Source organism: Scyliorhinus torazame, chromosome 7, assembly GCF_047496885.1.
Source record: "Scyliorhinus torazame isolate Kashiwa2021f chromosome 7, sScyTor2.1, whole genome shotgun sequence".
In the NCBI taxonomy this organism is placed as follows: domain Eukaryota; kingdom Metazoa; phylum Chordata; class Chondrichthyes; order Carcharhiniformes; family Scyliorhinidae; genus Scyliorhinus; species Scyliorhinus torazame.
The window spans coordinates 100086290-100109136 of record NC_092713.1 but is presented as its reverse complement, the minus strand read 5'-3'; the positions used below and the strand labels follow the sequence as shown (position 1 = coordinate 100109136).

General features: G+C 46.3%; 1 protein-coding gene across 3 annotated transcripts in view; it reads left to right on the top strand.

Annotated features, from left to right (window-relative positions):
• Positions 1-14275: 14275 nt before the first annotated feature.
• ror1 (receptor tyrosine kinase-like orphan receptor 1) overlaps positions 14276-22847 on the top strand; it is a 439534-nt gene continuing 430962 nt past the window's right edge. For all 3 annotated transcript variants that reach the window (XM_072511138.1, XM_072511137.1, XM_072511140.1), the window contains exon 1: positions 14276-14563. In XM_072511138.1, the coding sequence (XP_072367239.1) occupies positions 14461-14563 (103 nt within the window). In that variant the 5' untranslated portion in view covers positions 14276-14460. The remainder of the gene's footprint in view (positions 14564-22847) is intronic.

The following is a 22847-nucleotide window of genomic DNA, read 5'->3' as shown; positions in this document are numbered from 1 at the left end:
AACAATGACTGGCACCAGTTGAAGGGTAGCCCAGCATCGATCATATATCATCACAAAAGGAGAGGATGACAAAGAAAGGATGGGAATGTAGAAAAGTGACAACTGGCCTCTAACAAGTGTTAAAATGTCCACTATATAAATGTTAACACCTCTCCCTGGATGCGACTCGTTGGGATATGTTGTTATTACCATGACTCTTTAGTAATTATTGTCCCATTAATTTGTGTCCCTGCTTCTTGAGAAACAGTGTGATGTAGAATTGCTCTGGTGTATTAAGTTTCATTGTAAAACCATAAAATTGCCCAAACTGTTAATTGCTCTCGCGGTTCTAACTGTGCATGAGTTGCTTAAACCGTTCCTCTTCTACACTGTTGGTGTAATGAATTCCTGAGCACTCCTGAGCTGAAGATTTACTGTTCGGCCTCTGTTTTATTAAAACTAATGCAGACCCCCGGGTCTTCGAGCACAGCGGGGAATATGGAATAAGTGTGAAGATAAAAGACTGAAGATTCTAAGTGATTTTGAATTGTGTTGGAAACTGGTGGAATTTCCATCCTTTCTTTTAAAATGCAATGTAAATTCCCCTTAAACATATTTGCAAAATGGATCGGTCCACTTCAAGTTCCTGCTATTGAAATGATTGACAGCTAAACACCCAGACTTGCTGAACAGATGCTTGCAATTACTAGACTGCTACGACTCAAAGCAAAAGAAGGTTTAACAATTCCGGGCACCAAGTAATTTAAACTGGGCTGCAACTCACATAGTCTGTTGGATAAGCTAACATTTCTGACTTCTTTTTGCTTCCCAATAGCTCAAAGTGAAATCTCGTGTGAAAAATAAGTATATGTTTCAGAAGTTGTTCCATCAAAGGAAACCTTCTGCTTCAGTGATACATTTTTCACATGGCTTATTGTTTCTTCTTGTGAATCTTACAGTCAGTGATGTTGCTTTTAGTGGTTTGCTTGCATATATACCACCTCTCTTTTGCTCAGTAAGATTTCAACAATTCCAACTAGGTTCCAATTGAACATCCTGTCAGTAAGTTGGAATGTTGTCTTTTGCCTGTGAAGTGAATATATTTATCAGTTTCTGAGGAACTCTGACATCTGAGAGTCAGTGAGTCAATTATTTGACTTCCCTTGAACCCATGATTTACTGACTCTCCTACGTTTGATAGATTCCACAGTTAAAATGACCAGCTCTGGAGTTTGTCTACTGCCTGCATATACCAGAGAGAATTAATTTAACACATCTGCCATTTTGTGATCCTCCACAACTTCCATAGAATTCACATGATGTATTTGACTGGCTGCTGATGTATCCTGTCAGTTTGCTATTAAAGAGGCTTCGTCCCTGCCAAATTTTCCTTTGATGCAGATCTCAGAGCAATGCTTTTATGGGGCTCCATTGGCAGCAGAGAACCTCACTGGATGGGAGTGTGGGCCACAAATTTGGGTGTGTGCCAGGCCTAATTTTACAGTGGAAAAAAAGCCAGCATTTAGGAGGCTGTGCTGAGGGCCAGCACCTGATTCATTCAAGCTGGATCTTGTGATATTTTTGCCACTTCCATATTGGCACGGTTCTTCTTCATGTGAAACAGGCGCAGCAACTTGCTGGCCAGTCGGATAAGGTTTCTTAAAGAATCGCTTTTAAGGTTTTGGTTAGCGAGTTCCTTTTTTTTCCACTCAGGCTGCTGGATTTCCACAGGCTCGTTGAGGCAGCGTTGGAGTCAAGGGTGTGAGAGAATTTGACGGTATGCATGTGGGTTGCTCCCCGACACGTTCCTGCTTCAGTCCACTTTTCCTGGAGGAGGATTAGCAAATTCGCCGGCAGCCTGTACAGTGGCAGGAATCCAATTCGGAATTGTAATGAGCCATTTATCTACAATTTACCACGCCACAAGCAATTTTCCCTGGGCCGCACAGCTGTGTCAGGAGTGTGAAAAGAGTTCAGAGGTGATCCTGAAGTGGGAAGTTGGAGATGTGACTCAGTTGAGAGTTTGAATTTATTTGCTGGCAGTAGTTCACAAAGAGAGTGTATTCCCAAGCAGCAGGCAAGCCCTTGCAGGTACTTCCATGGAGAATGATATCTGCACTAATACACGCGTTGCTGCAATGGTAACCACCTCCATCCCACTGAAGGTGCCTCCCTGGTGCCAGTGCTGCAAATGCCAAGGCACAGGCATTGCTCCCATTACAATGACGTCCAGCGGCCCTCTCCAGAGGTGGTGCTGAATGGACCTCCCTTGTTGGAACCTGTTATAATCTGCCTGATTACTACTGGCTCGGGACTAATGTCAATCCCACAATCCTTAGTGAGTATGAGCTTCCCCAATGAGGGGTGGGGGGGAGGGGTGGCGGAGAAATCATTAGCAGAGTCACCTGCATAAATAGAGCTGGCCAGTGTGGAACCAGCTAGAGAGTAATGAGCAGTGGTGGAGTACTGCTGCTGTTGTATGTATGTAATTGTGAATAAAGTTAATTCTTTTGATTCTACAAACTAGTGATGGATTCTTCGTGGACCTCACAAAACCCAACCACCATCCCTCATTGGATGGTACTCCTGGAGTTGGCTTCTCAATTAGCCACATCCATCATTACACCATTCCATTCCAATTCCTGGTCAGAATTCATCCGATGTTGTGATCATGCAATATATTATTTTATTTGTATTTTTATTGGTGCATTAATTCTTCTTGGTATTTGGAGCCGATATTTTGTAATTAAAGACTTTTGCTGTGGTGTTAATTTTTTTTTTTAAATTAAGAGTACCCAATTATTTCTTTTCCAATTAAGGGGCAATTTTGTGTGGCCAATCTACCTAACCTTCACATCTTTGGTTGTGGGGATGAGACCCACACAGGCACGGGGAGAATGTGCAAACTCCACACGGACAGTGACCCGGGGCTGGGATTGAACCTGGGACCTCAGTGCCGTGAGGCAGCGATGCTGCTGTGGTGCTAATAAAGAAACTGGATGAATATCTGATTGGGAACAACAGTGGCAATTTGATGAATAAGTGCAGATAGATGCAATTGAATAGTGAGTGTGGCATCCCAAAGCAAAATTGCAGATGCTGGAAATCTGAAATAAACATAGAAAATGCTGGAAACACTAAGCAGCTATGGCAGCAGATGTGAACAGGCTCCAGCAGTCTCCCACGGCAGGTCCCACCATGACGGGGCCGGACAATCACAGCCAATGTTTCAGATTGTGAACTTTCATTACATTGGTGAGTTTAGCAGAATGATTATTGAACTGCTCAGGCTATAGAAATGCCAAGAGGACTGCTCTAGGGCGTCTAATATAGACTGAAGGATAGGGACCGATTCTGGAGAGATTCTATCTGGGAAAACACTCATCTCAGGGAAAACACTCATCTCAGTAAAAGAGATGAGCACTATGTATACACACCATAACAATCAAAGCAAAATACTGTGGATGCTGGAAATCTGAAATACAAGCAGAAAACGCTGGGAAAACACACAAGGTCTGGCAGCATCTGTGCAGAGAGAGTCAGAGTTTTTTTTAATTTAACAAAATATTTAGAGTACCCAATTATATTTTTCCAATTATGGGGCAATTTAGTGTGGCCAATTCATCTAGCTTGCACATTTTTGGGTTGTGGGGGTGAAACCCACGCAGACACTGGGAGAATGTGCAAACTCCACGCCGACAGTGATCCAGGGCCAGGATTCGAACCCGGGTCCTCTGCGCCATAGGCAACAGTGCTAACCACTGTGCCACCATGCTGCCCTGGAGAGAGACCGAGTTAACATTTCATGTCCGTATGCCTCATCTATACACCATGTTGGAGCTTGTGATCTGTGGAATGGACATTTCTCACCCACATGTTGACCCATCCGCATGCAACATAACCCAAACACAGCATCAGGTTACACATGCAAGCTGACAAAACACAGCTCTTCCGCACCACCACCGGACTAAACCCCTCCACCATCACTGTCATATGAGGAGAGATTGACTAGGTTGGGATCGCTGGAGTTCAGAAGAATGAGGGGCGATCTCATAGTTGTGGTGTTGGGTGCTCTGGTGCACAGATGAGCCAACACAGTTGTATGTGGTACAACTCTATTTTATTTTAACTCTTATAATACAGTTCGTTCTGGATACTCTGCACGTGCTGTCTCCCTGAGTGTGTTTGGTGGCAGATGTGTCCTGGTCCTTCTCTGCAGCTAATACTGCCCACCGGGGGTTGTGTCTGTGCTTTTATATCTTTCTGTCATTGGTTGTGGTGTTGTGTGTTCTGATTTGTCTGTTGGTGTGTCTATCATGATGTGTGTGTTTGAATATCATGACAATAGTGACTTATAAAATTCTAACAGGACTAGACAGGGTAGATGCAGGAAAGATGTTACCAATGATGGGTATGTCCAGAAACAGGGGCAAAATTCTCCCGAAACGGTGCGATGTCTGCCGACTGGTGCCCAAAACGGTGCCAATCAGACGGGCATCGCGCCGCCCCAAAGGTGCGGAATGCTCTGCATCTTTGGGGGCCGAGCCCCAACATTGATGGGCTGGGCCGACGCCGGAGGAATTTCCGCCCTGCCAGCTGGCGGGAACGGCCTTTGTTGCCCCGCCAGCTGGCGCGGAAATGACATCTCGGGGCGGCGCATGCGCGGGAGCGTCAGCGGCCGCTGACAGTTTCCCGCGCATGCGCAGTGGAGGGAGTCTCTTCCGCCTCTGCCATGGTGGAGACCGTGGCGGAGGCGGAAGGGAAAGAGTGCCCCCACGGCACAGGCCCGCCCGCGGATCGGTGGGCCCCGATCGCGGGCCAGGCCACTGTGGGGGCACCCCCCGGGGCCAGATCGCCCCGCGACCCCCCCAGGACCCCGGAGCCCACCCACGCCGCCTTGTCCCGCCGTTCAAAAGGTGGTTTAATCCACGCCGGTGGGACAGGCAATTTATCGGCGGGACTTCAGCCCATCCGGGCCGGAGAATCCAGCGGGGGGGCCCGCCAACCGGCGCGGCCCGATTCCCACCCCCGCCGAATATCCGGTACCGGAGACTTCGGCAACCGGCGGGGGAGGGATTCACGGCGGCCAACGGCCATTCTCCGACCTGCTGGGGGGTCGGAGAATGACGCCCCAAGGGTCACAGTCTGAGGATTCAGGGTAAACCATTTCAGACAGAGATAAGGAGACATTTCTTCACACAAAGAGTGATGAGCCTGTGGAATTCATGACCACAGGAAGTAGTTGGTGCTAAAACTTTGAAGATATTCAAGAGGCTGCTGGATATAGCACTTGGGGAGACTGGGATCAAAGGCTATGGGGAGAAAGCAGGATTAGGCTATTGAGTTGGATGATCAGCCATGATCGTGATGAATGGCGGAGCAGGCTCGAAAGGCCTCCTCTTGCTCCTATCTTCTATGTATCTATGTATCTAAATTGGCAAATTGCTTGTTCAGCATTCAATGCCGGAAGAACCATAATTCCCTTCAACTAAACATCAGGAAAAGTGGAACCATTTTCTTCCAGTCTCTGCCACAAACTCTGCTCCCTGGCCACCAACCCCTTCCTCTCCGTGACAACTGCCTGAGGCTGCATCAGATTGTTTGCAGCCTTGCTGTCACATTCAACCCCGAAATGAGCTTCTGACCCCATAGCCATGCCATTTGTAAGGCCTCCTATTTCCATCTATGTAACACTGCCTTACTCTACCCCTGCCTCAGCACATCTGTTGCTGAAACCTTCATCCATGCCTTTTTGTTACCTCTAGAAGAAGAAGCTCGTCTTCTAATTTTCACCATATCTTGTTTATCCACCATCCTCGTGCTTGTCAGCCTACATTGGCTCTTGAATAAATAACATCTGGATTTTAAAAACATTATCCATGTTTCCAAATCCTTCTAGGGCTTTGCCATTCCATGTCTCTGTAACCTCAAACAATCCTCCAAGATAACCGGACTCATTTAATTCTAGTTTCTCGAGTACCCAGATTTTCATTGTTCTACCACCGAATGCTGTGGCTTCAATTGTCAAGATCCTAAGTTTTAGAATTATCTCCCTCGGCCTCTCTTTTCTTCAACACTCCTTAAAAATAACTTATTTGGACAAATGTTTGGTGGGTCTTAATGCCTCTGTGACTTTGTGCCAAATTTTGCTTGATAATGCTCTGGTGAAGCACCAGGAGTGTTTTACCATGTTACAGTAAAATGTAATTTGTTGTGATTCATAATGTTGTTGAAGTAAGTGACTTAATGGGTAAATTGGACTAAACTTTAGATCCCTTTTTTCTTCTGCCCATGCCATGATTTTTCCGTGTCACATGCCAAGAAGATGGACGTTTCCATTTTAGGCCTCTTCATAACAGACTAAATTCAATGTGATTACATTCAAGAAATCAGCACCTGAGGAATTATAGATGCCAGTAGACGTACCCTCTTTCATGGCAGTGCACACTGACGTTGTAGTGCCTTCTATCACAGCATTGCCCCACAATTTAAACATTAAATTCACTTTTAGAAGAAAATGTCACTAAGAATTTTCAAATATGTTATCATTTTGTCCACTCTTTGTAAAAACAATATATTAAATGTCGGTAAGTAACATCAAAGAGTGCTTATCCCACGTGGCATTCAAACCACGGGTATTTTCATTGGACTGAAATGCAGTACAATCAGCATGATTTGCCAGCAGCTAACAGAGGTCTATGGATTATATTATTGTGGAGAAGGTCAAGATCCTGGCAAAACTAGAGATGGAAGGAAAATCTGTGCATGCTGGATATTTGAAATATAGACTGAAAATGCAAATAGGTTTTTCAGCATCTGGAAATCTACCTAACTCGTCCAGTTGCTGATAAATCTGCTGCATGTATTTTCATGGCTACCAGTCGAGTCGATCTCTCATGACATCTCATGATTTAAGACCAAAAGATAGAAATTGGACCTGGGTTGCCCCCATTTCACCGGTGTATGAGGCACAGTGTCAAGGACTAATGTGCTGCACGCCAAGATGCCAAAAAATAATGTCTGATCTGAAATTGTGGCAGGTTGTTTTTAGGCGTCCAGGCTAACTGCCTGAAATAAGCTAATGAAGGCCCTGGCATCTGCTTCAAGACCCCCTCAGGGAAATGGTGCTGTTCTGAGTGGAGCGGAGGTGAGACCCGCACCACTCTAGTTGTGGACGTGGCTCAGCCAGCTGTCGTCATTGAATAGGTAAGATTAATAAAAATTTTCTAATTGATCTGGAGCCAGGAGGGGCAGTAGCATTCCTCCTGGCTCCACAGCACTCCTGCCAGAGAAGACAGCATGCTTTGTTTTAGATTGAAAAGCTGCATTTATGCAACCTAATACCTTACTTGCTTTGGCTGCGGCTTCTCAATATTCGTCATGAACCTTTGGAGAGTTATAGGCAATAACAACAAAGTCACTTCTCCCTCAACTGATTTTAATTCCACAGTATAATGAAATGAAATGAAAATCGCTTATTGTCACAAGTAGGCTTCAATGAAGTTACTGTGACAAGCCCCTAGTCGCCACATTCCGGCGCCTGTTTGGGGAGGCTGGTACGGGAATTGAACCGTGCTGCTGGCCTGCTTGGTCTGCTTTAAAAGCCAGCAATTTAGCCCAGTGTGCTAAACCACAGTGTGAAAGTACCCTTGTTCTTGGCCCTGTCCCAATACAATGCAATGCACTTATCTAAAGTAAAGGCCTTTCCCCCAACACCTCGCTTGCAGATGTCCCTTCTCCTGCATAGTCCCAACACATACAGTTTTCACAATTATAGATCATACGGCACAGAAGGAGACCATTTGGCCCACCATGCTCATACTGGATCATCGAGAGAGCTATCCATTTAGTCACACTTTAAAGTAATCCGTTCACTGGGGAGTTCATGGGTGGGATTCTGTGAGCCTCTGCGCCGAAATCGCGCTCAGCGCGGAGGCGGAGAATGGGGTGTCAGACCCGCGATCAGGTCCGACGCCTTCCGTGGACCGGAGAATCGGCGCCAGACGCGCGCGCGTGGTCGACGCTGGTCGGGGCAATTGAATGAGGCCCCCGCAGCAATTCTCAGCCGGCAGCTGGCCGAGTTCCCGCCGGCGTGGTTCTAACATTGTTCCACCCAACGGGCACTCGGGGTGGTAGCTGCGGACTCAGTCCGCAGCCACCCTGGTGGGGGTGGGGGGGGGGGGGTGCGGGGGGATCCGTCACTGGGATGGGGGGGCCTTCAGGACGGCCAGGCTTGCAATTGGGGGCCACGGATCGGCAGGCGCGCGCGATCTGGGGGGTTCTTTTTGTGGAGGCCGGTCCGCTGTGCGGGTCGCCATGTTGCGTGGGGTCGCCGCTGCAGCAGGCGCGGACCCGCGGGCCGGAAATGCAGGGCCCCGTATCGGCAAACACCGGAGCGTTTCACGCCAGCGTCAACGGGCCCTTTGGCCCAGCGATTCCGGGGCCCACAGGGGGCCAGCAGGGCGCCGGAGAGCTCCGCGCAGCCCCAGCTGCCGATACGGGGCCCTGCACTTCTGGCCGTGGGTCCGCGCAACATGGCGGACCCACACAGTCGACCAGCCCCCATAATATAGGGCCCCCCCCCCCCCAGATCACGCGTTCCCCACTAGGGCGGCCGCGGACTGAGTCCGCAGCTGCCAGCCTGAGTAACCGCCAGTGGAACCATGTTAGAACCACGCTGGCGGGAACTCGGCCAGCTGCTGACTGAGAATCACCGCGGGGGCCGCTTTCAATGGCCCCCGACCGGCGCCGCATTGCCCGTGCGTGCACGACTGGCGGCGATTATCCGGTCCGTGGAGAATTGCGGGAAAGTGTCGGACCCAATCGCGGGTCTGACGCCCCATTCTCCGGCCCTGCACCGAGTGCGGTTTCGGCACGGAGGCTCGGAGAATCCTGCCCCATATCCCCAACACCAACATCTATCATTTATGGAAACAGTGAAAAGAAAGAGTGAAAGGAAATGGCACTATTAACCAGCTTCCAAGCAGTTCCAAAACAATTAACCACACCGTCTACCACGTTAATGTAACCAATTCGCAACCCATTGGAACAACTCTCCACAAACATCACATAATTCTGTCTAGCAGAGTAACCTATTGCAGAGTAAAAGTAAAGTAAAGTTGCAGTAGTCCCAGATGACTATAGGCTGCTTTCCCCTTTTGAGAGAGCTGGCTGGTGGTGATTTAACCTGACGGTCACCACACATCAGGAGAGGGGCAAGGTTGAGAAGGCAGGGCCTTCACGAGTAACCTCAGCTAGCACGGGAATTCAGCCCACACTGTTAGCCTCACTCTGCATCACGAACCAATTGTCCAGCCAACTGAGCTAAACCCGCCTCATCAAAGACTATTGCAGAGTCACCTGTTGTGGAATATCTCGTTAAAGACTTTTTGGAAGTCCGAGCAGCCCATGCCTTCCAGGATGTCCCAATTCTCTAACTTTGTCATTTCTGCAAAATAATAAGACCATAAGAGGCATGTTTAATAAACAATCTCAGATTAAAAGATCCCCTAGGGAGCAGTGACCATAACATAGTAGAATTTAGCATTCAATTTGAGAGTGAGAAGCTTGGGTCAGAAACAACCTCACCACACCTAAATCAGGGTAATTATAAAAGAATGAGAGCAGAGTTGGCTGGCGTGTGCTGAGAGGAGTTTAGCAGGAAAGACGGTTGATCAGCAATGGCAGATATTTCTGAAAATAGTTCATGACTCACAACAAAGATATATGCCAGTGAATAAGGATTCTAGGAAGGGAATACATTAACCATGGTTAACCAAGGAAGTGTAGGATAGCATTAAATTGAAAGAAAAACATATAATGTGGCAAAGATTAGTGGTACGTCAGAGAATCGGGTACATTTTAAAAGGCAACTAAAGTATAGAAAAAATACAGCAAAATGTGAGGTAATGCATTTTGGCAGAAGAAACATGGGGAGACAATATAGGCTCAATGGTACAACTGTGAGGGGAGTACAGGACTAGAGGGACCTCAAGGTTCAAGTGCATAATTCTCTGAAGGTGACCAGGCAAATTGAAACAGTTGTTAAGAAGGCTTATAGGATCCTTTGGTTTATAAATAGAGGTATAGCGTATAAAAGCAAGGAAGTGATGCTGAACCTCTACAAATCATTGGTCAGAACACATTTGGAGTATTGTGTTCAATTCTGGGCACCTTATTTAAGGAAGGATGTTAAAGCCCTGGAGAGAGTGCAGCGATTTACTAGAATGATACCAGGAATGAGGAATTGTAGATACAAGGAAAGATTGGAGAAATTGGGCTTGTTTTCCTTGGAGCAGAGAAGATTAAGAGGTGACCTTATTGAGGTCAAAATGTTGAACAATTTTGACAGGGTAAAGAAGGATATTCTGTTTCCACTTGTTGGTATGTCAGTGACTAGGGGTCACAATTTCAAGATGGTCAGCAAGAGAGCTAGGAGCGAGATGAGGAGAAACGTCTTTACTCAGAGATTTGGAATGGAATGCGCTGCCTGGGAGAGTTGTGGAGGAGGATTCCATAGGAGGTTTCAAAAGAGAGCTGAATACATATTTGAAAGGGATTCATTTAGAGGCTACGGAGATCGGGCTGGAGAATGAGACTAGCTGGGTAGCTCTTCTGAGAGCTGGTGCTGGCATGTTGGGCTGAATGGTCTCCTTCTGTGCTGTAAATAACAAAGAACACAAACAAAGAAGATAAGCTATGAGGTTAAACTAGCAAATAATATAAAAACGGACAGCAAGAGCTTCTTTAAATATATAAAAAGGATCAGAAAGGCCGAAGTGAATATAGGTCCCTTAGAGAATGAGACTTGTGAAATAATTTTGCGGAACCAGGAAATGGCAGAGGAGTTAAACAAATACTTTGCGTCAGTTTTCACGGTGGAAGACACTAATAACATTCCAAAAATAAATAATCAAGGGGCAGATGTGGAGTGGAAATAAATACAATAAACAATCACGAGGGAAAATGTTCCAGGGAAACTAATGGGGCTAAAAACAGATAAATCCCCTGGACCTGATGGGCTGCAGCTCAGGATATTAAAGTAAGTAGCTACAGAGATAGCGGATGCACTGGTAGTAATCTTCCAAGAATCCTTAAATTCTTCACAAGTCCCAGAATATTGGAAAACTGCCAATGTAACACCTTTATTCAAAAAAGGAGGGAGTCAAAAAGCAAGTAACTACATTACAGATAGCTTAACTTCTGTCACAGGGAAAGTTTTAGAGTCCATTATAAAGGATGTAATAGCAGAACATTTAGAAATGCACATTACAATTAAACAGTCAGCATGGTTTCATGAAGGGGCAATCATGTTTGACAAGTTTATTCGAATTCTTTGAGGTGGTAATGAATAGGATAGATGAAGGGGAACCAATGGAAGTAATATACTTGACTTTCAAAAAAACGTTCGATGAAGTATCACACAAAGGGCTACTTAAGATAAGATTCCACAGTGTTGGGGGTAGTGTATTAGCATGGATAGAGGATTGGTTAACTGGTAGAAGACAGCGAGTTGGGATAAGAGGAGCATTTTCAGGATGGCAACCTGTAACTAATGGAGTGCCACAGGGATCTGCTAGGGCCACAATTGTTTACATTATCATAGAACCCTACAATGCAAAGGAGGCCATTTGGCCCATCAATTCTGCACCGATCCTCCAAAAGAGCATCCAACCTAGGCCCACTCCATCACACTGTCCCTGCAACCCCAATAACCCCACCTAACCATTGAATGCTAAGGGGCAATTTAGCATGGCCAATCCACTTCACCTGCATATATACATATCAATTTTTTGGACGTGGAAGAAAATGCTCAATTGCCAACTTTGTCGATGGTAGGAAAATTGGTGAGAAGGCAAGTGGTGTGAGGATGACATAAAGAATCTACAGAGGGATATAGACAAGTTAGGTGAGGGGGCATAAACCTGCCCGATGGAATGTAATGTAGGAAAATGTGAAGGTATGCGCTTTGGTAGGCAGAATAAAGGAGCTGAATATTATTTAAATGGAGAAAGACTGCAGAAAGCTGCAGCAAAGAGGGATTTGGGAGTCCTCGTGCATAAATCACAAAAAGCCAGAATGCACGTTCTGCAGGTAATAGGGAAGGCAAATGGAATGTTGTCCTTTATTTCAAAGGGAATGGAGTATAAAAATAGGGAAGTCTTGCTGAAACTATGCAAGGCACTATTAGATCACACCTGGAATACTGTGAAGAGTTTTGTCCCCTTATTTAAGGAAAGATATACTGGCATTGGAGGCAGTCCAGAGAAGGTCCACTGAGTTGATCCTGGGTACGGAGGGATTTCCTTATGAGGAGAGGTTGAGTAGGGCGTGCCTGTACTCATTGGAGTTTAAAAGAATGAGAGGTGACCTTATTGAGACAAATAGGATGCGCAGGGAGCTTGATAGGGTAGATGCTGAGAGGAGGTTCTAATCTTATGGTCATTTAAGACATGGGAGCAGATGTAGGCCACTCTGCCCTTTGAGTCTGCTCCATCATTCAATGAGATCATGGCTGATCTGATATAATCTTCAACGCCACTTTCCCGCCTTTTCTCCATAACTTTTGATCCCCTGATTAAAAATCTAATGGTAGATTAGATGTGTGTGACTCTTTGGTGAAGGACCCAGCATTAAATTGTTGAGAGCCCTTGCTTGACTCATCAGGTTAAATCTAATTATATTGTAAGTAAATTCCTCTTTAACAATTCAAAGTGGACAAGTTGTTATCATTCTGGTACAGTAACAAGGTGGACTTGGTACAGTCTGCAAGAATACTTAATAAGGCTCAAAACAGCTACAGCAGCATCGTGTTAACATGTCAGGTGTAATAATATTGTGACGGCCTATTGCAGCACCACCTAGAGGTTTGGTGACACAATCAAGAAGAAACTAAGGCCGGGATTCTCCGATTCCCCGGCGGGTCGGAAAATCGGCGTTGGGGGTGGGGGGTCCGTGAGAATCACGCCACGATGCTCCGAAGCCAGCCCGCCAATCCTCCGGCACCGATTTCCGGGTGCCGCAGGATTGCCACTGTGCGGTCGTGGGCCGTTGAAAGCGACCCCCCCCCCCCGCCAATTCTCCGTGCCTCGATGGACCGAGTGCCCACCGAGTTTGACCGAGGTCCGCTGGCGTAGGTTACGTATGGTCCTACCCGGCGGGACCTCGGAGTTCTGGCTGCGGGAGCTGTCCTGGTGGGGGTGGGGGGGGGGGGGGCGGGATCCAACTCCGGGGGGGGGCCCCTCCACGGTGGCCTGGCCCGCGATCGGGGCATTCCGATCGACGGGCGGGCTATTTCCGTGAGTGGCCTATGTTCTTCTGCGCCGGGCTCCTGTAGGGCTCTGCCATATTGCCCGGGGGCCGGTGTGGAGACGGGAACCCATGCGCATGCGCGAACTCGTGCTGGCCGTGGCACGCCGGCTGGAGCAGCGGACTCTAATCCGTCGCCGTACTAGCCCCCTGGGAAGGGGTGAATACCTGGGCCTGGGGGCCCGTTGACGCTGGAGTGGCTCGCACTGCTTTTGATGCCGGTGTCAGAACTTGGCCGCGAGGTCGGAGAATTCCGGCCTAAGACTGCCAGAAAATTCTTCAATGTAATTTGAAATGAAATCTTGAAATGTAGTCAACCCCATGGGGTAGGTTCTCTATTTTTCTCTGTCTTACACCATGGAGATGGCTCTGTATTTCTCTCTCTCTGTCTTTTGCTCCATAGGGGTAAGTTCTGTATCTCTTTCTTTTTTTGTTATTTACAGCACAGAAGGAGGCCATTCACCTCCTTGTGTTTGCACCGGCTCTCAAAAGAGCTACCCAGCTAGTCTCATTCTCCAGCCCTATCTCCGTAGCCCTCTAAATTAATCCCTTTCAAATATGTATCCAGCTCTCTTTTCAAGCCTCCTATGGAATCCGCTTCCACCACCCTTCCAGGCAGTGCATTCCAAATCCCAACACCTTTCTGAGTAATGAAGTTTCCCCTCATCTCACTCCTCGTTCTCTTGCTGACCATCTTGAAATTGTGACCCCCTAGTCACTGACATACCAACTAGTGGAAACAGAATATCCTTATTTATCCTGTCAAAATTGTTCATAATTTTGAACATCTCTCCCTTACCCCACAGTGGTATGTTCTATATTACTCTCTCTTCCCCCACCAGGGGGAGGGGGGGGGAGTTCTGTACTTCTCTCTGTCTCCACAAGGTGGAGATGCCGAGCTGCAGTCGGGCTCCATAGGGTGGCGCTGCTGAGCTGTTCCCTGACCCGGGCGGGGGGGGGGAGACTGGAGAGTCTGTGTATCATCCCCAGTCAGAGCAGCAGCAGCCCGTGTGCGAGCCGACAGATGGGATGCTGCAGACTTTATAGAGGGTGAAGTAGCAACCAGGCAGCGAGAGAGAGAGAAAAAATAAACCCTCCTCTGGCTCAGCGGCAACCTCGTGATAAATAAACCCCCAGCTCAAGTGTGGACAACAAGCAGCAGCGACTGGGGCGATGGAGCATCCCGGGGCTAAACATCCCCTAGGCTGGGCTACAAACTTCCAAACTCTCCTCCTCTTGCTGGGATGCAACCTGGTGCTGCAGCACTCCGCTAACGGTAAGAGGGGCGAACATCAACTGCAAACTCGGCTTCTCTTTACTTAAAACATTGGCTGAGAATCGGATGTGGTTAAATAGGACCCAGAATTATTTAGACTTTCCAGGATGTGTTCTTTTATTTCAATGGAAATAAATCTGGTGTTCATCTGTGCGGGGGTTCCACTAGACGTTGTGTGGAAGCGCTGGAACATTTGTCATTTAGATAATAAATACATAAAGAATAATGCACATATTTTTCAAACTAATCTCCCCAGGGGATGGTTCATGTCATTAACTTAGAGAGAAATCACTGACTACATGGACAGCCTGTCAATTTCACACCAAGTGCAAACTTTTGTCTTGTTTGTCTCGGGATCCAATTTAAAACGTTACTTTTTTTTAAGAAAAACAACCTATTTTAAAGTCTACCCTCGTTTTGAATGCTGTTTCTGTAAATGTGCCCGAGGTGTACACTTTGTAAACATGCAGCCTTTCAAATGCCAATTGGGTTTTGCTTTTCAATTTTGGAAAATTCAGTGCTGGGCAGATCTTTGCATAGTTTTAATTTACCAATATACTGTCAGTACAATACGTGTCTGAAATGTGAAGGGATTAGGCATTTCGCCTCCTCTTGCTCCCCCCACCACCCCACCCCCTCCCCAGGGTGCCAGAGTTGGCAGCCTCTATCCCTGCGGATGCACAATGCAACCTTAACTCTTGTGTAGGAGATGAGTGAGTTCTCAGCTTGAGATCTCTCTCCCACTCATTCCCTGTAAATTGTAAATCGACAGCCCGGTGTGAATTCTTCTGCTTAACTAACACAAGAAAAATGCCCTGGCCGGCAACTCAAACTGATGGAGGATGAAGAACTCTAGATCTGATATCAGCTTTTACAATAAACTCCTGGGAAGGTTTACACACACGTTTTAAATGTAGTAACTAACTTGCTTTTCAACTCTCTAAATCGCATTTCTGTTTAGTGCTGCAGTGCAGCCCATATATTAGATAAAACCAATTTGCTTGATACTTTGAGAGTTCAGTACTGTACATGGGATGCCATTCATGTACCATATTAAGTGACTTATTTTAACATTGTGGTTGATTTGTAAACTGTGATGACTTTCAAGTTGCTGTAAAAAGACAAAAAGGTCCAGTATCATTAAAGTCATTGCTTAAGAGACATTTAAAACATGATGCATGTTCCTCAGTCCTGAAGACAATAGTCTACTGTGCTGCTGCATTGCAAATGAGATGGTCGACTGGAGGGTCACTCCTGTTACTGTTGATCTAATTTAGTTGCATGGGAAAGTTAATCAAGATATATCATTCTTACTTTTTGTAGAGTGCCATCCTTTATCAAAATCTCTCCCTTGAAACTGTTCGCACACTTCATTTATTTTCTTCACAAAATGTGCTTTTGTTTATCCTTACTCCTCCAAAAAGGTGGGAAAAAGTGATGTGTTTATCGTGGGTTCTGTAGTCTATGTATGCACCAGTTCTGTCGAGGAATCTAAACAATGCAATAACATTTTACTCCTGACATGATTCTGTTTGCGTGCAACTCGGCAAGAGCTTGCTATTGGACAGTAAATATCCAGTTTACACTGGATTACAATCCCACATTGGATCAGGGATTCTGGAAGCTGGTGTGCTGGGGATGTCGCTGGCTTTGTTGGAATTTTAAAGCTAAAGCAATACTGCAGGTGCTGAACGTCTGAAATAAAAACAAAGTGCTGGAAATACTCAGCAAGTCAGGCAGCCTTAGTGGAACTTTCAGGCCAAAGAAGGTTGAAAATTCTAGCATTGCTGTGTGAAATTGACCCTTGTAGAAATGCTGCTTGAAGTCAGTTTAGTCACAGAGGGACTCAGGTTTTGCTGGAGTGGGACCTCTTGCTGCTTGGCCCATTAGTCACACTTCATCCATCCACCCCTCCCAACTCTCATTTATTTGTCCTGTCGGTTGCTCGAAGTGTGGGCTGATAACAGTGTGGCAAAAGCAACAGGACATCTGGGACCTTTTAATGAGTTTCGGGACCACTGGTATGTCTCCTTAACCAACGAGATTTAAGAATTGAGAAAAAAACCTTAACCGACAGAGAAGCCAATACAGTAGTGAGTCAGTCAGAACAGGTACCAAAAGATAGGTGGGGCGGGGAGGAGGGGGTTTAATTAAAAGAGAAAAAGACATACATTTTTAAAAAAAATCTTATTTTTTCAAATTTCTGACAATTTACCACCTGTAGGAATGAGACCTGCACAATTTGAATTGTCCCTTTCCTGAGCCAGAGAGGTTGAATGGCCTTGCAGAAATATAAATCTTCACGTTAAAAATCACCTTATCAAAGCACTGTTAAGTCTGACTTTCTGAAGCATGTTTAATTAGCAACTGGTATACAATTGCAGCAACTTTCTGGAACTCATTGGGAGTTTGAGGGCGAGCTATTGTCTGTTAGAGGCTAACATCAGAGCAACACAACTGTTTCAGTGTTTGTGACAATTTGCAAATCGTGGGTCATTCTACATCTTCAGGATGTTGAAACCAAGACTTATTGCACCAGACACTCTAATCTTTCCCAGAATCTCAAACTGCATTTTATGTCTTCATCACTCCCCCACCCCGCCACCCATTCCTCCTGCCATCATTTGACCATCACACCTGGATTCATCTGCTGCCTCACTCTTTAAAACTTTGATCTTGTCCTTCATGATGTGCTTGGCTTTCATCAGGATTCCAAACAAAACTGAGTTTTGCGGTGGAACTGGATTGGTGCAGACTGCAGAACATTCCTCTCCTGGCATACTTAGCAAAGTACGGGTGAACGTTGATTAGTCTGTGAAGAAGGGGTCGTGTTTCTGCATACACTGTGATTTGGCATGACGCAGAATTAAAATTCCCAACTTATAATAATATTGGGAGTGACTACTAAAAGATTTTTTAAATTCTATCATACAGTTGAAATTTGAGAGACTTAAGTTTATAGTTCAAGCAAACAATCAAAATCAAGTGGAGTTGACCACAGAAGAAATAGCAGACAAAAAGGGGGGCTGGTATATGGTGAGTGGGTGGACTGCGGACCCCACACCAGTTCTCGGATTCTGCTGAAACTATGGTTGGTGTAACTTTCTGATATTACAATTGAGAGAAGGGAAGAAGGGTAACATTTTTACATTTAATGGGACTCGTTCAGGCAGTTTTTGCCATTTTGCTCTCTGGAATCCCACAGCTATTTGGGACCCTGTAGCAGTTTGCTCAACTTCTCATCTGGGTGAACATATGGGCCGGGATTCTCCAGTCCTGCGGCCAAGTTCTGAAGCTGGCATGAAAAGTGGCTCGAGCCACTCCGGCGTCACCAGGCCTCACCTGGCAGCTATCCACCCCTTCCCAGAGGGCTAGTAGGGCGCTGGAGTGGTCTCCGCAGCTCTGGCACCCGAAGGCCAGCGCTAGTTCGCGCATGCGCGCTACAGTTGGCATGAGTTTGCGCATGCGCGTGGGTTCCCGTCTCCGCGCCAGCCCCCGGGCAATATGGCAGAGTCCTACAGGGGACCGGCGCGGAGGAACATAGGCCCCCACGGAACCAGCCCGCCCGCCAATCGGTAGGCCCTGATCGCCAGGTTGGCCCCCGCAGAGAGAACTCCCAGGTCCCACCGGGTGGGACCATACGTAGCCCAAGCCGGCAGGTGTCGGCCGAACTTGGTGGGCACTCGGCCCGTCGAGGCCTGAAGAATCGCTGGGGGGGGGGCGCTTTCAAAGGCCCCCGACCGGTCCGGCGGTGATCCTGCGGGCGCCCGAAAATAGGAGTGGGGTCGGAGAATCCCGGCCATATGTCAGCAATAGGCTATTCAAACATGGGAGGCTTCACAACAGAGCCTGATTCTGTGTTCGTGTGATCAACACACACATCCTTGTTCTCTCTTTCTCTCCCTGTCACTCGCACTCTCTTCCTTGCTCTCTCTCTCTCGCTCTCACACACACTTCTTCACTCACCTTTGTTCTCTCTCTCCCATTGCCTCCCCTATCCCAATTGCACTCTGAGCAGGAGCTGAATTCTTGTTTTTTTTTCCTGATCATTGTCCTGGCTAATACAAGTAGGATTCAAATCTCTTGCCCCATTTACTGGAGTTTCTTCAGGAGCTCTGGATTATTTTGTGCCAGTAGTAACGAGGGTGAGTCGTTGCCAATCTGACAATGGATTTTCAGACTGAACATGCAGGTTCACAAAGCATTTTGTTTTGTTGCTAGTCTGAAGGTTCTTGCCAGACAGAAAGTTTGCTTATGTAGATGTTGAATTTGTTCTGTAGCATGAAGAGGATGGCAGGGCAAGAGGATCAAATTACGGAATTACTTATATCGGAAATGGCATATTAGTCTTGCCAGGCCTGTAAAGCTCAGAATCAGACCACATCCGAACAAATGAACAGATTTCACCAGCTCGTGTCTCTAAAAATAAGTAGTTGGATTTTCTTGCAGCTCGGTGATGCTAATTTGTACTCCAAGAACAATGTCGATTTTGTGACTTTTAGTGCCGGGCTATGATGTTTCCCCAGTGTAGATGAAATTTCATAACAGCAGCATTTGATGCTTGCTAGCAGCGAGAGTGAGAAAACAGACCCAACAGCACACAACGTTGACAACAGCTGCTTCCCTTTGCTAGCATCTGTGCTTTCCTGGGCCGGCATGGTGGCACAGTGGTTAGCACTGCAGCCTCACAGCGCCAGGGACTCTGATTCAATTCCGGCATTGGGTGACTGTGTGGAGTTTACACTTTCTCCCCGTGTGTGCGTGGGTTTCCTCCGGGTGCTTCGGTTTCCTCTCACAGTCCAAAGATGTGCAGGTTAGGTGGATTGGCCATGATAAATTGGCCCTTAGTTTCCAAAGGTTAATTGTGGTTGCAGGGTTACATGGATAAGGTGGGGGAGTGAGCCTCGGTGTGCTGCTCTTTCAGGGGGCCGGTGCAGACTCGATGAGCTGAATGGCCTCCTGCCTGGTAGGGATTCTATGATATAATTGCTCACTTGCAGACACGCACATTCATTCACCCTCACACACATTCTCACACTCAACTGCCCGTGGACGCACTCACCTGCATGCGCATACTCACTGGCTCACACACTCACTGACAATTACACAATTCACTTGCGCATGCTTACAATCGCTTGCCTGTCGGCACTCTCACGCAAACACTAGCTCATCCGCACATGCACACTTGCTTTCCAGCCCATGCACCCTCATACACACGCTTGCCTGCACAACACGCACATTTACTCAAATGAAATGTAAATGGCTTATTGTCACAAGTAGGCTTCAAATGAAGTTACTGTGAAAAGCCCCTAGTCGCCACATTCTGGCACCTGTTCGGGGAGGCTGGTACGGGAATTGAACCGTGCTGCTGGCCTGCCTTGGTCTGCTTTAAAAGCCAGCTATTTAGCCCAGAGTGCTAAGCCAGCCCTTGACTCAATGACTGCACTCAGTGGCTGATACAACAAACACACACTCGCGTGCACACCTGCGCAATTGTGAACTTGAGCGATAAGTTCTTTTAAAAGGGAATTAGATTGCTGTTTCAAAAAGAGGAATGTTTAAGGACATGGGTGGCGATCATGTAGAAAGGAAAATACAAGTTCAGACTTGACAGGCCTACTGGCCTGTTAGCCTGCTGCAATATTTTGTGATCCTGTATATTTATTCAGTAGGTTGTGGATAGGTGTATTTATTTAATGTTCGCGAGAAATCATTATGCCTTTTGGTCTAACTGGTTCTCAGGTTGTTGTCTCTGAGTTTCTACCTTTGGGCATCGTTTGATCAGATGAGCTCTTTAGGAAGAATGGAATCCTGACTGATTTTGATCTTTGTAGGTCTAAAATAGAGGCTTAAATAAAGTGAGACTGCTCAGCTTCTGAATTCTTCTGAAGAAACTTTCAATGGATAGGAAACAATTAGCTTTTAAGATGTTTACAAAAAGATCATTCTGTCTTTGTACTTCATCTCCTATAGATTAGCATAGTCACTTTTCATCACTCCCATTCTCCCTGTGTCTGTCTTTTCCTCATTCAGCTTTTTTTAATGAGTGTTTATACATTGTTGATGGGTCACTGTATGGTCCCAATTTAGCACGTCATTAAATGCATGCAGCACGGGATCCTTGGAATGATTCAGTGAATAAAAATATCACCATTTGCGGTCCTGAGTGCCACAATCTGGGAAGATCCCAAGTTTGAGCCCTGGACTGTACACTGTGTACTGAGTTAATCTCTGCTATGGTGGTGAAGGAGAGATGCTAAAATTGGTCCTAGTCACCTCTACGCAAGGAAAGGGGGTAATAAACAAGCTGGATTCCTGCTCTACTTTATTAAAGAGGTGACGCTGCTCAAAAATGAGAATGTCTGCATGTTCGATTGGCCTAGGTTTGGGAAGCTCCTCATCCATTCCCCATGGTTGAATATGAGACTGGAAACATGAGCAAGAAAGAAGAGAGTGCCCATGAAACCAGGCCCCAGCATGTGTGAGCTCCTTCAGGAGAGACGGAGGCCGGAAATCTGGGGAAACTGGGAGGAGAAGAAAGGCAAATCAATGAGCACGTGAATGGCTGAATAATGGAGATAGGTTGCTGTCATTTTCGTCTGTTAATGACAGACTACAACACCTGTATGGATTTATTATTTAGTCCCCTAGGCTGTGGAATTGGAGTATGAAAAACAAGAGCTTCAAACCCTGGTGCTGTCACTGAATCATTGACTAAAGAACTGCTTCGACAGAAGAGAATGATTTGCAATTGTTAAAATGGTTAGACTTTGAACAGCCTTATCTTAATATTGATTGGAGCTGACTAAAAGATCAAAGTTACATTGTGTTGAATGGGATGATTCTGTGGCCATTAACCTCGCGGGGCCAGAAGGTGAACAGAAAGTGTGCTGACGGACTTCCTATTTGATAGTTTAAAAGGCTCGTTCCCCGTCAGTCACACTTAACTATTTTGTTGTTGAAAATTGCACAAAGAACGTTTGTTTTGAAAGGAACTGCTCCTCTAAGGAACTTTATATTTTAGAATTGTCCTTTATGTGCAAATTAATTTCTAGAAATGTTAAGTGTCCCCAGGATGAGTAGTGTTATTTTTGTTCCAATTGCAGTGTATTTTGCCTGAATGCTAATCCTCTCACAGGGCAACAAACCTTTTGCATTCCTGCTCTTTAACATTCCATGCGTTTGTGTGAATTATGTGCTTGGAATTGCACAAGCCAACAAACTAGCCATTAGAAATTTACTTGCAAAACCACAATCTTGTAATGGACTCCAGCCTGGACTTTCGCTGATCGTGAAGGGGTCAAAATAAATTAGGAAGCGTTTTGCTTCTTTGTGTAGTCTTAGTACTTTTGGTTTTGCATGCATGTTAGAAACCGTTGAATTCTAGTTGGTTTAAGGAATGGCCGGTTTGAGTGAAGAGCGTGACTTCTTCTTTTATCACCCTGTACTATTTAAAAGGTGATATTCTAAAATTTGCAGAATTTAATGTTCGAATAGGCATGTTATTGCCACGGATTTGACTCTTCCTCGGAAATCATTCCATTGTTTTTCCAGTTGTTCCAGTTTCTTCTTTTTGTTCAGGAGGTGTCCAGGTTGCTGTGGTTTCAGTGATGCTGCTTGCATTCTGGCACCTTACAATTTGCAATGGATAAACCCAGACACTAAGTGTGACAAGCTAGTTGATTGTGGGAGGCTTCACAGTCCGACTGAATCCTGTTTCTCTTTCTCTCCCCCCCCCCCCCCCCCCCTATCCTTGCCGCCGCCCCCCCCCCCCCCCCCCCCCCCCCCCCAATCCTTGTGCATAACTTTATTAGCATGCTCAGTGCAGAGTGATCAGGCACTGAACCCTCAGCTAATTTCCCCCCCCCTCTCCTGCACTAGGGCATTGATCATCCCCCCCCCCCCCCCCCCCCCCCAAACAGGTAACAGTCAAAAGAGAACTGGATAAATACTCAGAAGGAAACATTTACAGGGTTATGGGTTAACAGTAGTGGGTTAGGGAATAATTGAATAGCCCGGTCAACATGCAACATGGGCCAGAAGGCCTCCTATATAGTACCATTCCACATTGTATCATTCTTTGGTCTGCTCTTCTATGTGATGCTGGACACAATTTAGGAATAGATGTAAAGAATAACAGCTAAATTAATGATGCCCTGTCAGGAACCCTCAATGTTTTGCGATTTGCTTGTACATAAATGGTCAGTCACTGGTTCGATCAGAGTAATATATAATTTGAAATCGCTCACTGTCATTTTTGTCTGTCTTTTCTGGTGTGTGTTGG